The 16,238-nt window shown below is 44.0% G+C and overlaps 1 protein-coding gene across 1 annotated transcript; it reads left to right on the forward strand.

Annotated features, from left to right (window-relative positions):
* The first annotated feature begins 3,026 nt into the window (after positions 1-3,026).
* On the forward strand, positions 3,027-12,164 carry APOA1 (apolipoprotein A1). The gene is made up of 4 exons (XM_078681853.1): positions 3,027-3,146; positions 8,230-8,294; positions 9,557-9,710; positions 11,454-12,164. Exons 2-4 carry the CDS (start codon positions 8,252-8,254, stop codon positions 12,037-12,039), a joined length of 783 nt encoding a protein of 260 aa, XP_078537979.1. The 5' UTR covers positions 3,027-3,146; positions 8,230-8,251; the 3' UTR covers positions 12,040-12,164.
* The last annotated feature ends 4,074 nt before the right edge of the window (positions 12,165-16,238 follow it).

Consider the following 16,238-nt stretch of genomic DNA (forward strand, 5'->3'; position numbering starts at 1 on the left):
AGCAAAGCTGAGATCCATGGCGGACACGAGAGATGTGGGACCGGAACTCCTGGACCTCCTGCATTTTGCAAGCTGCACTCACTTCATGAGGTAACTCGAAGTCATGCATTGGGGTGCTTAAAGCCTCAGACCCGAGCACCATTTGCACCGAAGCTCAGAGGCCCCAACTCCACGAGTGACCCGTGGGCCCCGCTTTTGCATTTCAGCTTGACGCATCCTTGCGGTTCCTAGTTCATTGGCTAGTGAGCCCCCCGAAGACATCCTTTACATATAACTTGTTTTCCTGGTTGCTCCAGGCTTGCTCCAACTTCTCTACAAAGGAGAAGTTCCTCAGACCTTGCTGGTCTGCTCCGAAGCCAATCTTGACATCCTGCGTGGGTTGCGTTTGCCAAGGCTTGTTAGGTCCAGTCCAGATACAGACACCGCAGTCAACTAGATCCTTCGTGTAACAGCTTGAATCCAGCTCCTGGTCGTCGTTGACAACTCCTGGTTCTCGTGGCTGAAGAGACAAACTTCACATCTTCACCTGAAATCACCCGACATCTGATGGCATCTTCCTATCGCCGCCCTGGTCACTGGCAAGAGACCCAGGCTCTGTCCCTTCTGCTTTCAGGTTCTACAGATCTTCGATCCACCCTTGGATCCACCCGGACACTTTTCCTCCGGTCGCCTGCAGCACTTCTTTGCAGCTCTCCATTGAAAACGACGACAAAACCCGACACGAAAAGACACCCATGCACCCGGCTTCCCTGGGTGAGGTAACACGAGTACTCCGGTGCTCCCGTGGGTCTTGACTCTCGAAGTGTCCTAGTTTAAAAGGGTTCCATCGTAGTCCATCCGGAAGTGTCCTTCAATTGTATATTTGTAACTTCTTCGTTTCCCATTGAAAGTCAATGGTAACCCGCTGCTGTGTTTAGACACTGCACGCGTCTCCCATGGGCCTCCTACTTCCTAACCTTTGGTTGTTTAGAATAGCCCCAGCGATTCCACAGGCCCCAGGCCTGCTTTCTAATTCTCTCGTGGTTCTTATACCACTATTTTAGCATATGGTTTGTGAGGCCCCTAGGGCATAACGTATACTGTGCAACTTATCGTATAGTAATTGAGTAAGTTGTATTGTACTTTTACCTCTGACCTCATAAAGAGTACAGAGGGGTTGTGTTTAGAATAAATACATATATATTTGATATATACCTTGTGTGGCGTCCTTTCATTTGGTACTCAAGGTTTTATAATTGGTAAAACAACTTGCTTAATATGCTCTCTGAAGTCTTAGCCTGATGACTGCTGGTCCATGCTACCACTAGGATAGCTTTCTATAAGGTTGACTTTACAACCACCATCAATAAGGGTCGATTAGACTGGTGCAAGGTGCCAACTAGAACTAGTGGACATCATATGCCAGGCTAACTTCTCACACAACTGACTACAGCCTCCAAGTGTAGCCTACTCAGTGGACTCTCAGTGAGTGACTCCTTGACACAACTCACTCTACAGCCTCTGAGTGTAGTCTCCTCAGTGGCCTCTCAGTGAGTGACTCCTTGACACAACTGACTACAGCCTCCGAGTCTAGTCTCCTCAGTGGCCTCTCAGTGAGTGACTCCTTGACACAACTGACTACAGCCTCCGAGTGTAGTCTCCTCAGTGGCCTCTCAGTGAGTGACTTGTGGCCTCTCAGTGAGTGACTCCTTGACACAACTGACTACAGGCTCCGAGTGTAGTCTCCTCAGTGGCCTCTCAGTGAGTGGCTCCTTGACACAACTGACTCTACAACCTCCGAGTGTAGTCTTCTCCGTGGCCTCTCAGTGAGTGACTTGTGGCCTCTCAGTGAGTGACTCCTTGACACAACTGACTACAGGCTCCGAGTGTAGTCTCCTCAGTGGCCTCTCAGTGAGTGGCTCCTTGACACAACTGACTCTACAGCCTCCGAGTGTAGTCTTCTCCGTGGCCTCTCAGTGAGTGATTCCTTGACACAACTGACTCTACAGCCTCCGAGTGTAGTCTTCTCCGTGGCCTCTCAGTGAGTGACTCCTTGACACAACTGACTCTACAGCCTCCGAGTGACTCCTTGACACAACTGACTCTACAGCCTCGAGTGTAGTCTCCTCAGTGGCCTCTCAGTGACTGACTCCTTGACACAACTGACTACAGCCTCCGAGTGTAGTCTCCTCAGTGGCCTCTCAGTGAGTGACTCCTTGACACAACTGACTCTACAGCCTCCGAGTGCAGTCTCCTCAGTGGCCTCAGTGAGTGACTCGTGGCCTCTCAGTGAGTGACTCCTTGACACAACTGACTCTACAGCCTCCGAGTGCAGTCTCCTCAGTGGCCTCTCAGTGAGTGACTCCTTGACACAACTGACTCTACAGCCTCCGAGTGCAGTCTCCTCAGTGGCCTCTCAGTGAGTGACTCCTTGACACAACTGACTCTACAGCCTCCGAGTGTAATCTCCTCAGTGGCCTCTCAGTGAGTGACTCCTTGACACAACTGACTCTACAGCCTCCGAGTGCAGTCTCCTCAGTGGCCTCTCAGTGAGTGACTCGTGGCCTCTCAGTGAGTGACTCCTTGACACAACTGACTCTACAGCCTCCTAGTGCAGTCTCCTCAGTGGCCTCTCTGTGAGTGATTCGTGGCCTCTCAGTGAGTGATTAGTGGCCTCTCAGTGAGTGACTCGTGGCCTCTCAGTGAGTGACTCGTGGCCTTGTGAGTGACTCGTGGCCTCTCTGTGAGTGACTCGTGGCCTCTCTGTGAGTGACTCCTGGCCTCTCAATGAGTGACTCGTGGCCTCTCAGTGAGTGACTCGTGGCCTTGTGAGTGACTCGTGGCCTCTCTGTGAGTGACTCGTGGCCTCTCTGTGAGTGACTCGTGGCCTTGTGAGTGACTCGTGGCCTCTCAGTGAGTGACTCGTAGCACGGCTGACTCCTCTGCACGTGGGTGTAAAGTCTGTTGCAGCATGGATGTTTTCGCTCCGCCCGCGCCTCCTGGCAGGAGACGTGACCCTTGAGCTCTGAATCCCACGTAGTTCGAGATTACTCAGGGATTTCCAAGTAGCGCGATAATGATCGGACACCGGACGGTATAAACAGCAGCTCGGGGCCGGGAGGGAGTCAGAGCCGAGGGGAGCAGGACAGAACCACGCTGATAGCCTGGTAAGTCTAACAATGCACGTGGCATGTGTGCCAGCGAGGGCTGGGGGTGCTCCAAGGAGAGGGGGTTTCTCTACTCCTTTTTACAGAAGACGGGGTGCTTCCTCTCGCTTTCTATCCACTTTCTTAACAGTACTCTTCTAACATTTTCCTTTTAAATATGTCACTCACCTTTACCCACAATCTGTCTCTCAAATGTTCTCCCTCAACTTTACCCCATCAGCATTTCTGCAACAATGTACCCATACAACTTTGCTGTATAAAAAATTTTACTTTAAATTTTCTTCCTCAACATTCCTGTAAATTCCCTCCCTGCTAGGTGTTCCCTGGCCTATTCGTAGATCATTTTCCCCTTTCACCTTTACTCTTTCAATTTTACCACTGAGCTAATCTTTTTCTACCTCCTTCTGCTTTTCTCCTTTCATCTTTTCCCTCAACTGTTCTGCCTGCACTTTCGCTACACTTTCGTCTCCATTTATCTAGTGCTATTATTTTCACCCCTCTTCCACTCTTCACAACCAGTGTTCTGTCTCCACACTCCCTCCCAACTACCTTCCCTGCACACTTCCTTCACGCTGACCCTCTCCCTTTCTTTTCCCATGCCTATCCCTGCCTCTCCGTCTCTAACTCTCCTTGAATCTTGCACCCGTCTCCCTGGTAAACTGCAGAGTAGATGGCACCGTTACCTTTTAAAACGGATGCCTGTAGGTCAACCGAGAGCACACGTAATCACTTACTTTTAACGATTACTCGGTCGCTCCTGTATTATTCTACAAATGACAGCATGTGAATGCTTGCGAGCCTTGCAGATTGTTTATGATGTTTGTTGTGTGTTTTTTGTGAGAATAAACAGCCATGTATTTATGGAGTTTGTGGTATATATATATATATATATATATATATATATATATATATATATATATTTATATATAATATATATATATATATTATATTATTATATATATTATAATATATATATATATATTTGTATAATAATCTGCAGAAACAAGCAATGTTACTTCTGCCTTAAAATTAAAATGTGTGACGACATACACGAAAAATGCACAGGTCAGTGAACAACTCTACTGGCCTAGTGACTGTCCCCGATTTACTTTATCAATCAATCAATCAATCATAGCATTTATATAGCGCACTACTCACCCGGAGGGTCTCAAGGCGCTGTAATATAGGTTTAAATTAGTTTGTATTCTCTTTTTATGTAGTTGATGCTTACTATGTAGCCTTATTGAGATTACTATAAAACCACATTGTATTTTAGCACCTTTCACATAACGTATTAAATGTCTTTTGATCAGAAAGTATTTAACAATAACAATAACCAATCATTTCTCAATCAATTAAATATGTAGCCATATGAATAGTCTTAGATGTTTATTTCTCTTTACAACACACTCATTTTCCCGTCCCTCTGTCATCTGATTTCACCAATGTTGTAAATACATGTAAGAACTTATGCTATTTACTAGAGTCTCTGCCCGCCCCCCACCCCCCTCCCCCCCCCAGCCCTGGCTCACTCTCGAGCCAAATCCAGACCTTTTATAGGAAAAAGATTTAGCAGCAAATTGGGATATTGGGATGTCTCTTTTTGGTACAAGGTTTGGTCACGGGTTTATAAAATGTCTAGGTCAGTCAGCATTACACAATCCCTGTGTTTTTCTTTATCATAGACTATATTTTACTCCTGTACAATGCTGAACATTTTCTGTGGATGCCTCATCTCAATGCTGGTCTTGTGTGTTTCCTATGAGTGGCCTTATGCATTTGCTGTTTAATTGTCCTCATACACTTTCTTTCTGGCATACAGTCTAGTCCAAAATTAAAAAGATTTTTTACCCTTTCAACAGTCTTTATATTTGTTAGGTGCTTTAACTAATTAGCTTATCCCGTCCTTCCCTAAAAGTAAATTACTAGATATCTCACTGGCACTTGCCTTTTAGCAAATTACTTTTATCATGTAAAGTGTGGTGGGACTGTGTTTGTTCGCATCATAAATTGGATACTATGTATAGTAATCAATGCTCATCCTCTCTTAGTGTCCAACGTTTATGGGTACCGTTAATCACATTTCTTTATCGGATTTGTAATTATGTTTACACTACAATTGCTACATTACCTAAAAATGTTCAACCTCCATGAATATTGTATGTCTGTGCTTTAGTCTTAATTTATTTTACCATTGTTCTTTTGATTAGATGCTTCTGCTTTTTCTGTATAGTTTGATATGTCGATGAGGACGTAATTTTTTTGCTCTTTTAGTTACATATATAGGATGCTTTTCCTTACCTTCTCCCCCTCCCACCCTCCTATATAAGTTATAAAGACTTTTAATACTTGTTCCAAGATTCTTGTTCAGTACATTTATTAATGTTTTTTCTTATTTTTGTTGTAGCAATAATATTCAGGATGTGCTGAACATTATTGTATTAAATAAAACCTTTTAATCTGGAAATATGTAGCTATAAACATGTAGATCAGACTATACGTACGGAAAGTGTAGGAGTGAAATATTCATTGCTGAAAGTAGCATGTGTTACAGAACAGAGACTACGTCAATGTGCCACTTTCAAGGTTTTCATAAATATAATCAAAGGCACGTGGAAAATAACACCATCCCTCACAATAGTCCTTAAAGGGACATGCAGTGTAAATTCTATTTACCTAGCCATGCATCATCAACAATCGCCAACAATAGGCATGTTTTGTTTGATGACGTCTGCTTGGGGGTTTGAGATCAATTGTGAGATCACTGACAACATTGTCCCTTTGCTTAAAATAATCAATAAATTGAGGGCAATTTAGAGAGAATATGGTAGATCATCAGTCCGTGTTGGTGCAACTCCCCATTAGGCTGTGTTGCATACTTCTTTTTATTTCAACAGATTTTATTAGCAAATTTTCGTATATACATACAGTACAGTGGTAACGTTTGCCTCGCAGGCTCCGTAGGGGTTACAACGGGCTTGGCGGGCTCGATTGTATATACGCTGTGGTTCGTTGCACCCTGGGAAATGAAACAATCGCAAAACTACTCCTTAACAAAACTTCTTAGGTGACCAAACAAAATCTCTTCTAAACTTAAAGTTACATTGGGTCCAGAGATGCATACATCAGTAGAAATAACAACAATTAAAATAAAAACAGGCACTTGAAGAATACATTATACATTTCAAAAATGTTATTAACTCTTCAGCCCCAAACTTAGAGTAAAGTATCCTTAGAAGTCCAGAGCAAATTTTTCAAACACTTTTTTCGAGTGACGAGGCTCAGGGAAATAGAAAGGTCTATGAAACTAATAAAATGGTTAAGTGAAGTGCTCTGGAAAACCTCCCAGAGCACATGAAAAAAAGGAAAACAGGATGAGTTTGAGAGCCTTGCTCAGGTATATTAAAGAAAAGCCACCGCAAATCTGCCACCTCAATCTGTATTCTTAGGAATGTTCATCATATTGCCTATAATTTATACAAATTCGATCTAATTGCTCCAATTTTGTCACATACATTCTTTGCCTTCTAATGCTGCAAGAAGGACGTATTCCTTTACATTTTATCTTTTTATTTATTTTTGCCACAAATGCGTTTGGAAATTATATATCAATGGCCAAGGTTAAGGCGAGTTTGTGGCTAATTAAATGTTGGCTTCACTTGGATTTTTTTTAAACTGCAGATTTTACCCCTTTCTTGGGGTTGGCATGTGTAGTTCAAGACCCAGCAATCTATGTTGCACCTGAATCCATGGGATATATTTATAATTGTCAAGTAGTGTTTACATTATTGAAGGTGGCAGATGGGGCCCATCGCATCATCCAATTTACCTCTGTGGTTGCTAGTGATGAAAAGAGAGATATCATTTGCATCACCCTGCACTGTTCTCATCAATTACTCCTAAACGCAACATTACCGATCTTCAGACAGATGGACAAAAATTCCATCTAATGTGCAGTTGCGCTGAGTCCCAGAGGTGACAGATGAACTGATGTGCAACCTCACTGCAGTGAACGAATGTCCTTTTATAGGGAGCCGATATACCTACTGGGATTTGTGGTAGATAAGAGAAACGAGAAGGTCGGAGATAAAAATGTGCTTAGAATCACAGATTATGGTTACGCAACAAATCCTGGAGTTAAATCCCAGTTTCATGGTTTTGATTCCCAGAATGAGCCAATGAGTGTTAGTAGTCAGATGCTCTCTGTTTCCGGGCTAATGTGGACACAGAAGGATTTGAATTGACCAGATTCATATAGTGTGCTCTGATATCAAATCTGCTACAGATTCATATATTTGGTAGTAAACAGTATACAAACGCAAATAACTTTGAATCCTCTCGGCACTCTCGAGGCCAACAAATTATTTCTCATCCCTATCTTCTTAAACACTAATCTCATTCATAAGAATTTGCAAACAGCGTGGCTTTTCCTTGCAACTGTACAACCACCATCCATGACTGACCAACACCTGAACCTCTTGTACAAGAAGTCCGAAATGTAATGATGTACTGTTCTGGAACATATGATATTGAGTGTGCCCTGCAAGAGGACTAAAGTAGTTATGCTGTCTCAAACAGTTACCTATGGCTGAATTCGCTCAGATGTTGGTTTTGAAGCACTTCAGAGACCACTAGATATATACACTAATTTTAATGTATTTTTGGGATGGAATTATGAAGTGAAAGGCTGTTCCTCTCTTTACTGGTTTAGTCTGTAAAATCCTTCTATGCTTGGTGGCTAGTTGGCTATAGGATAACCCTCCACTCCTGGACACCATTGGTCCTACCCTATGTGTTTCTGCTAAAAATCATTGTTCTTGGATGTGTCATTACAATTAGTTCTGTAGAAGTTAACTATGGGTACAACCCCCGGACTGAATTATGGTGTCAAATTAAAGCCGAGGGCTGACATGGCATTTTGACCACTATGTGCTCGGTGTTAACCCTAAGCCCGACGCTAGCAGAGGTCCAAAAGCCAAGGGCCGTGTCCAGCAGATATTTTGTTTTATGTAACCAATGAAGCTCTGAATGTTGTGGTTAGGGGCGACTCGAGCTGATCTGTTTTCATGTGGGCTCTTCACAGGTTGCCAGAGAAGCTTGGAAAGATGCGGTGCGTCGTGGTGGCCCTGACTGTACTGTTCCTCACAGGTAAGGTCTCAGATAGGAAATTATTTATTTCTACTTATATGATGAAAGCTTGTCAATTCCAACCCTGTGGTAAATATTAGGTCCAAGCAAAACTTAAATTACTCTGGTGTAATTTTGCATAATATCAGGAATATCACTTGATACTTGTTACGTGGAATTCCTGAATTACACCACATCGCATAATTACGGTATAAAGTTCACTGCAAAAGTAAAACGATGAGAATGACCAGAATGTGAGTGGCTATTATTCGCTGCACTTGTGTTTTAGGAGCTATTTTTTTGTGTTAAATGCGTCCCTGCGTCCAATATGGATGTAAGAATGCCTTTTATGCTAAAAAAATAGCGCTGATTACCCGATTTGCATTTCCTAAAAATAGTCATAATTTCTTGTCATTTTCCCTACATGTTGCGTAATTATACGAAAGCAAAATGACCTAATTTAACACACATATACTAATGTGTATTAATCGAGAAAGACGGGAGAACACACATTCATTTTCATGGCACCCGTAATGGCTGCTCTAACAGCCTGAGAGAATGTCGTCACTGATACACAAACGCTGATATAAAGTCCGACCACGCTTCGGCATAGGTGGACATCATTCCGCACACAGTGGTGCACTCTAGCGCCTACTTGATTAACAGTGGAGCTTGTCTTGGGCACCGTACTGGCAGATACGAGACCTATATAAATAAGTACTGCTTCGAGCAGTCCAGAGGGGGGATTTGTAGTCCAAGCAACTGGAATTATGCGGCAGGAGAAGACCAAATGCAACACATTTTGTAGCATTATTATTTCACTAATCAGTCATTTTAGCAAAAAAAATTGCTGATTATTGGTTTCACCTCGTTATGTCAGCTTGTCACTTGAATTAAGCAATCTGTAACTGAGAGGTGGGCAGTGAAAAGATTGCAAAACATTTTCCACCGCGATGCACAGTGTGTGGCGTATTTCTTTTTTTTTATGCAACCAACTGATCCATTTGAGTTAGCAACATTCTTTAACGGAAATCTGTCAACCGGGCAGCAATTGACAGGTTACTTGGCAAGTGAGGTAAATCCGTAATTTTGCAGAAAATGCCAGAGTCTCAGAATCACACAATTGCAGTAAGCCTTCTTACACCATGATATAACCCAAATTCGACCAGGACCCGGAGGGGAAGCCTTGATTGGCCAACAGAGAGGGGGTAGTTCTTGATCAGTGACTTGCATGTCTGTCTGACTGACTAATCGTCTGTAAACTCCCGTTTCCTCTCCCGCAGGGACGCAGGCCCGCTTCCTATGGCAGAATGAGGAGCCGCGGGGCCCGGCAGAGAGGGCCAAAGAAATCGTCCAGAACTATGTGCGGCAGGCGCTGCAGCTGGGCAAGGAAGCCGTCAGCCAGGTCGAGTCATCGGAGTACGGCAAGAAGCTTGAGTAAGTGGCCTCGTGGGTGGACAAAGGCTCATAGGTCACCGAAGGGCAGCGCGCCTCGTCTGCAAGGAGCGCTTTATACAGAGCAGAGGTCTGACGTGGTTACAGCACACTATCATCAAGGACAGGGGCTATTTGGAAATAATCCCTCCTGAAGGGCTTTATTCAGAACGCCTCAATATTGGATGGGTTTAGCCAGCAATCCTCCTTACTCGAAGGGTTTATTTAGAAGCTATCCCTTGTAGAGAGGCTTATTTGATTGATTCAGAACTCTTCGTCCTGAAGGGATTAATTCGGAACGCTGCCTTTCTGGATTAGAAGGACTCCTTGCTGCGTGGGTTTAGTCATAACGGCTCCTTATTGAAGGGGTGTTTTCAGGCCACTGTCGTCCTGGAGCCTGGAAGGGGTTATACAAAAGCATTCCATCCTTTAGGATTCCTGCAAAAGGCTGCCATTCTAGGAGTGCTTGTTTATTTCACCACACAGCAACGCTGAATGGTTAATTTAGTTAATTAGAGGGGGGGGGGGGGTTACATCAGAACACAACTTCTGGAGGGGTTTATTCATAAGTGCTCTTTACTGATTAGGTTTATGCTGAACTTCTTACTAAAGGGGTTTATTAAGAAATCTGCCCTGCTGGACTGATTATTCACAAATAATAATTGAGGATGTAGTGAGGGACTTGGGGTGGGGGCGGTATTCAGAACACTATTTTCCGGGTGAGGTTTATAGTTAACAATACCACCAGAGGCCTTTATACACATCGTTATCTTCCTGAATGGCTTTATTCAGATCTCTTTAAGCCTGGAGAGGTTTATTCACATCAAATACATCTTTAGAGTGCTCTATACGTAACTTGGGTCTCGCAGAACAACAGCCTTTGAGGGTCATCTCTGGACACAGACCTCTGTTGAAATGAAGTCATAAGGATCAGGGGCTGCCCATGAATGGATTTATGGTAGATTTCCTCTGACATGAATGTTTGCATTTCTGGAAACATAGCAGTGGCTTTTCCTGGAGTTTATTTGTATGTCCTTCACTGGCAGATTGTTGAGTTTCCAGTAGACTAGAATGACATTTAAGTGCCTTTCATGGCTAGAACTTTAGCACTTTCTTTCCCGCGCGGTTGCACGTTCTGAAACCGTATACCAATGCCAGCCACCCATGCCTGCTGCTCCCCCCGCGATTTTCTGTTACAATGCGACCTTGCACGTTCCTTTTACCCATTGATCTGTAGACTTCACCTGCTGTCTGGCATTCACGTTTGTTTGACCCCTGAGCTATACGTCAACTATCCGCTCACCTAATACAGGCCTACTGCTCTCCAACCTGATTTTCTATTGCCCTTAGCTTGCCCTGCACCTTTCTTTTGCTCGTCCTCAGCAGAGATTGTTCCACACCTTGTGACCTCTGCCTCCCACCTTTCCTCGGCCTTAGTTTCCCCTCTGTTCTGTGCCACTTCATTTCCTGTTGCCATGTTCTACTTGGCTCGGCAATGCCTTGATACGCATGTCTCTCGCACAATCTGAACCACAATTCCATCCTGCTCTCTTGCTTCCATTTTCCATACCCATCCATGCTGCCTTATTTAGCCATTCATGCTGCCTGCCACTTCATGTTAGGATCTTACATGCCCGATTACTGCTAATTTGACCCGCGCATCGACACTGCCCTTTGACCCGCTGTTCCTGGTTATAGTTGTGACCCCTGGTTTAATCTAACGCTCCTAATGTGCTCTCTCCATAGCCTCAAGATTTTGGAAAAGCTTGAGATATTCAGCACCAACGCGCAGCACCTACAAAAGCAGTTGGAGCCCTACGTCGAGCAGGCGCGTGAGCAGGTGGCCAAGGAGTACGCACGTGACCTGAGCGTCGCCAAAGAGAAGATCCAGCCAATCCTGGAGCAGTTTCAGAAGCGCTGGGAGGATGACGTAAGGAACTACCAGAAGAAATTTAACCCTATGGCCGGCGAGCTGCAAAAGCAAGCCAAGGACAACCTGGAGGCCTTGTCCAAGACCCTGCTGCCCATGGCAGAGGAGGTCCGGGACAAGCTGCGCACCGAGGTGGACCATGTCCGTGTCAGCATTGGCCCATTCACCGATGACTTTCGACAACAAGTGGCTAAGAAACTGGAGGAGCTGCGAGCAAAGGCCGGACCCCAGGCCGAGGAGTACCGGGCTCAGCTGTCATCGCAAATCGAAGCTTGGAAGGAAAGGGTCGGGCCCATTGCTCAGCAACTGAAAGAACGGCTTATCCCCCATGCCGAGGAAGTGCAGAGTAAGCTGAACGCCCTTTATGAAAAGCTGAAAGCACACTTTTCCCCAGCTGCCTAAAGAAGGCACGATTGACCTCACAGTTCACGTGGTGACTCTTTTTATATCTATCCAAAAATTGCTTCTTTGGCCACCTTCTCATTCGTACCCTCTCTCTCTGTAATAAAGCTTTTTTTGTCAGTTTACTTCGCTGTTATGTGTGTTTATTAGAATGTTGTCTTCTTTCATTGCCTGACAGATAAGTCCACTTAGAAGAGTCTTTCTTCATTTGACCTCCACTCACTGCCTGGTCTCAGCCCTGCTCGAGGCCACCCTCTCCGCCACTCCCCAGTCCCCATCACCCCCACGGATAGTAATACCACTTGGAGCCAACTATCCCCCTGGTTTCGCTGTTGGTATCTCCATCACATCTTATCTTCAGTGTGTGCCCCCCCATTGCTCTGCACTTTGGTCTCTGATAACCTACCTATAGACCTAGACACAACTCAAGTCGTTACAGTGTCTGTGCTATCAGTGGCTGCTAATGTGTATTTATTTTTATTGAAAAGGTATTTGATCCACGAAATAGGCTGTAAAACCAATATTTTAAAAAAATTACAAAAGAAAACAATGCAAATTCAAACCCATCCAAGTCTTTAAGTAAGTGATTATGTAGTAATCGCCACCTACTACCACCAAAAAGAATACTGGGAAGGTGTGCACCTTTATGGAAGATGGAATCTGCATTAAGATGGATGAATGACACCTAACATGGCGACAAGGCTACCTGGGTTAAACGGGCGTCCAGTAGAGGATAGCAGATCGAAAGAGGTCTACTTGAAAACACTCTCCCGCAATAAAATATTTTAATATTGTTTAATAATCAACAGTAAAGTAACGTTTATGGTTAAACCTCTGTCAGACAGGAACACCATACAGTAATGATCCTACTTACTCCTGACTGCTTCACTTCCCAGTGCACCTAACACCATCATCAGCACTCTTCCTCAGATGCATCTTAACCCATTCTCCCCAAACCCCTACTCTTCACCCACTCCCATAATCACTCCTGTAAGACTACCCCACCACTTCCCAATGGCTGCCTCACTCCAAATGTCCTCCAATCCCAAAACACCCATTCCCTGCCCCTCCCCTTCCACCACTCTCACCATCCCCTGCTATCCATCCGGTTTTATCCAACCATCCTGGTACTTCCTAGTCATAATCACCTACCCCGTGGCAATGCCCCGAAACTGCCTGCCCAATTTAAAACTTAAATCTAGCCTCCTTCCCCAACTGTCCCTCCATCTCACCTGCACTTCATTCTTCGTCAACCCCTGCCCCAATATCATCTTTCCTCCCCACAGACCCACATTGGCTCATCTGAAAATAATCACCCAAGCTCTCCACATCTGCCCCTTCTGTTTCTCCTACATCAACTCCAATGAAACACACTCATGTATTGAAAAATGCGTGAAAGAGCAATACATGCTCATACCCTTTTCTTTGCAGCAATGCCCCCCTTCAAGGCACTCCTGTCCTCACTATCATAAATCTCTCAAACAAAAAAGGCATCCTTATACATGCATTCCCTCAGTTCAGATACTTGCTTACAACTCATAGATACTACCTAGAACATCCTGCACAGAACACTAGACACAGCCAATCAGTATCTTCTGGGACAACCACTCCTTTAGACCCAAACAGGCGCGCTCTTCCCTCAACGATATTGACCTGAACAACCTCATTAAATACACACCATCATCTTGAATCACTTTCACCGAGACCCACATCACTCGACCATCCAAATTTGCACCACCTCCCCCAATCTGATCCTAATCCCACTCTACCCATGGTACAATCAGTGCATAAAATCCCCAGTACTACCCTAATTTGCGTGCTGCATAACTGCTGCTGCAGTCAAACACTGAATTTAGATCTCAGAAAAGATTAAGTACCTCGATCTAGACATCATGGTTATCACGAAAACCGGCTCAACAATACCCCAAACAATGTTCTGCCTCTCTTATTACCCCTCTGTACTTCCTTTTGAGCTGTGACCGAGAGGACAGACAAAGTGAGGGTCTAGTAGTCATTCACAGAAACATGATAAGCTCCTCCCGCCTAAACACTTTCAATCCTTTGAGTGCATGTAGCTGGAAATCTTGCATACTGCTCTGGACCTCAGGATGAATGTGTTGTATTACACCCACAGGACAATGCAATAATTTAATTGAGGAATCTATGAAATCCCTCATATTCCAGTTATTCAGCTCAGACAACATTATCTTCCTTGGTCACTTCAGTCTTCACTGGGACTCCAACGGCAACAATTTTATGGACACCTTTTTCTACTTTCTTAGTGACAATGACCTCTTTCAACACTGCCAGAACCCCACACACTTCATGGGCTCCACACTAGATATGGTCCTATCCAGAATACCCCTCCTAATGACCAGTGACCCCTTGTTGGTAGACTTGTCTGATCACCTGCAGATCCACCTCATAGTGTGCTTCACCTACACTAAAATATATGGCCAACCTAAAAAGGAAAACATTTGTTTCAGAGACATAAGTAATCTCAAAATGTAAGCCTTTGCTAACAGGGCTTTCCCAAAACTCACCTTGATAGTGCCTTAACTCTATATCAAAGAGGCCACGGACAAAGTCAACTTCGACACTGGAAATTCCTGTCTTCTTCTTCTCTTCAACATTGGCATTCAACACAATCAACCACCAGGCTCTAATAAGCACCCTGAAGATTCAAATATGATTTGAAAGTGTAATCCTGAACTGGTTCACTTCCTACCTAATAAATTACTCTCATATAGTGAAAATTGGGAACTCTGGTTTGAAACCGGTGGACCTACGGCAAGGGGTCCCTCAAGGCTCGATCCTTTTTCTAACCCTTTTTAATCTCTATTTAATATCCCTCTGTGTGATCCTTAGGAACTCTAGGATCGTCTTTCATCTCTACGCAGATAATACCAAACCTACCTGAAGGTCGCATTGCCGGAGATAATCTCTTTCCTTTTCAACACCGTGATAATAATGTAATCATTAATCTTAAATCACCGCCTCAAGCTAAACCCTGCAAAACAAAATTGCTTCTTACATCTCAGAAGAATGCAAATTCTTCTGTTCAGGACTAGTTCGAACTTCTCCCTGCCTGGAGCCATCTCAACCATCAGAGTCATATTAAAGCCATTGCCAAGAGTGCTGAGTTCCAGGTTAGGCTTGTATGGGGAATTAGGCAACTCATCCCAAAACAGAACCTAAAATCAGTTGTTCAGATGCTAGTTCTTTCCAGATGTGACTACGGGATTGCACTTCTCTCAGGCATCCCCAAAGTTCACCTAGGCCTGCTCAAAGTGATTCTACATGGTGCACCCCACTTTGTGACTGGGCACAAGAACTTTGACCACATCCCCTCTATCCTCCAAACCCTACAGTGGCTTCCTATAGAGACGAGAGCCCAATTTAAAACTGCCTACACCACTCACAAAGGACTGCACTCATCTTCACCCTCCCACATAACGGAGAAACTGAAAAGGTCAGGAGTCAAATTTCAATTAAAAAAATGATCAATTCCTTCTCCTTGAATCCCCCCATCTACAATCATGAGTGATTTATGAACCAATCATTCTCTAGAAGTGCTAAAAGAATTGAAACTCCCTGACCCGCCTTTTGACCACATGCCATGACACCTTCAAAAAAGATTTTATTTCTCTTCGATTCAAAAGACACTTGGGTTAAATCCCTCTTGCCGCCACCCACTCTCCAATATGCTATAATTTGCCTGAAGTTGTATCCCAAACATATCCTGCATGGACTTTTGGAGATATTTATACATGTGCATCTTTTCTCCAATTTTCCTCTGATGTTCTGCTTTTTTTTCGACCTAGCTTGCAACTTTATGGTATTTTTGTTTTGATAATGTCCTGGTTCTATTGCAAAGTGCTCTGATGCCCCTGGCCCAAGTCTGCGCGCTATATAATCACAAAAATAAAATAGTAAATAATGACAGAGTGTAGTCTCAATTCCCCCACAGGTACGTGCAACTCCCCACCATAAACCAATATAACAATGGGAGGTTTTTGTTTTGGACTGTGCATACAATGTAATTACACATCTAGAACTGAAATGGCAACCTAAACTCAATAGGTTATCTGTGCTGTCTAACAAGTTTAAACACCACCTGATAAAATATTTAAGGTAAAAGAATGCTAGTGAGAACGCAGGCAAATCAGGTCAAAACATTGGCATGAATAGAACCAATT

This window comes from Lissotriton helveticus, chromosome 3_1 (genome assembly GCF_964261635.1).
Source record: "Lissotriton helveticus chromosome 3_1, aLisHel1.1, whole genome shotgun sequence".
NCBI classification, from domain to species: Eukaryota; Metazoa; Chordata; class Amphibia; order Caudata; family Salamandridae; genus Lissotriton; species Lissotriton helveticus.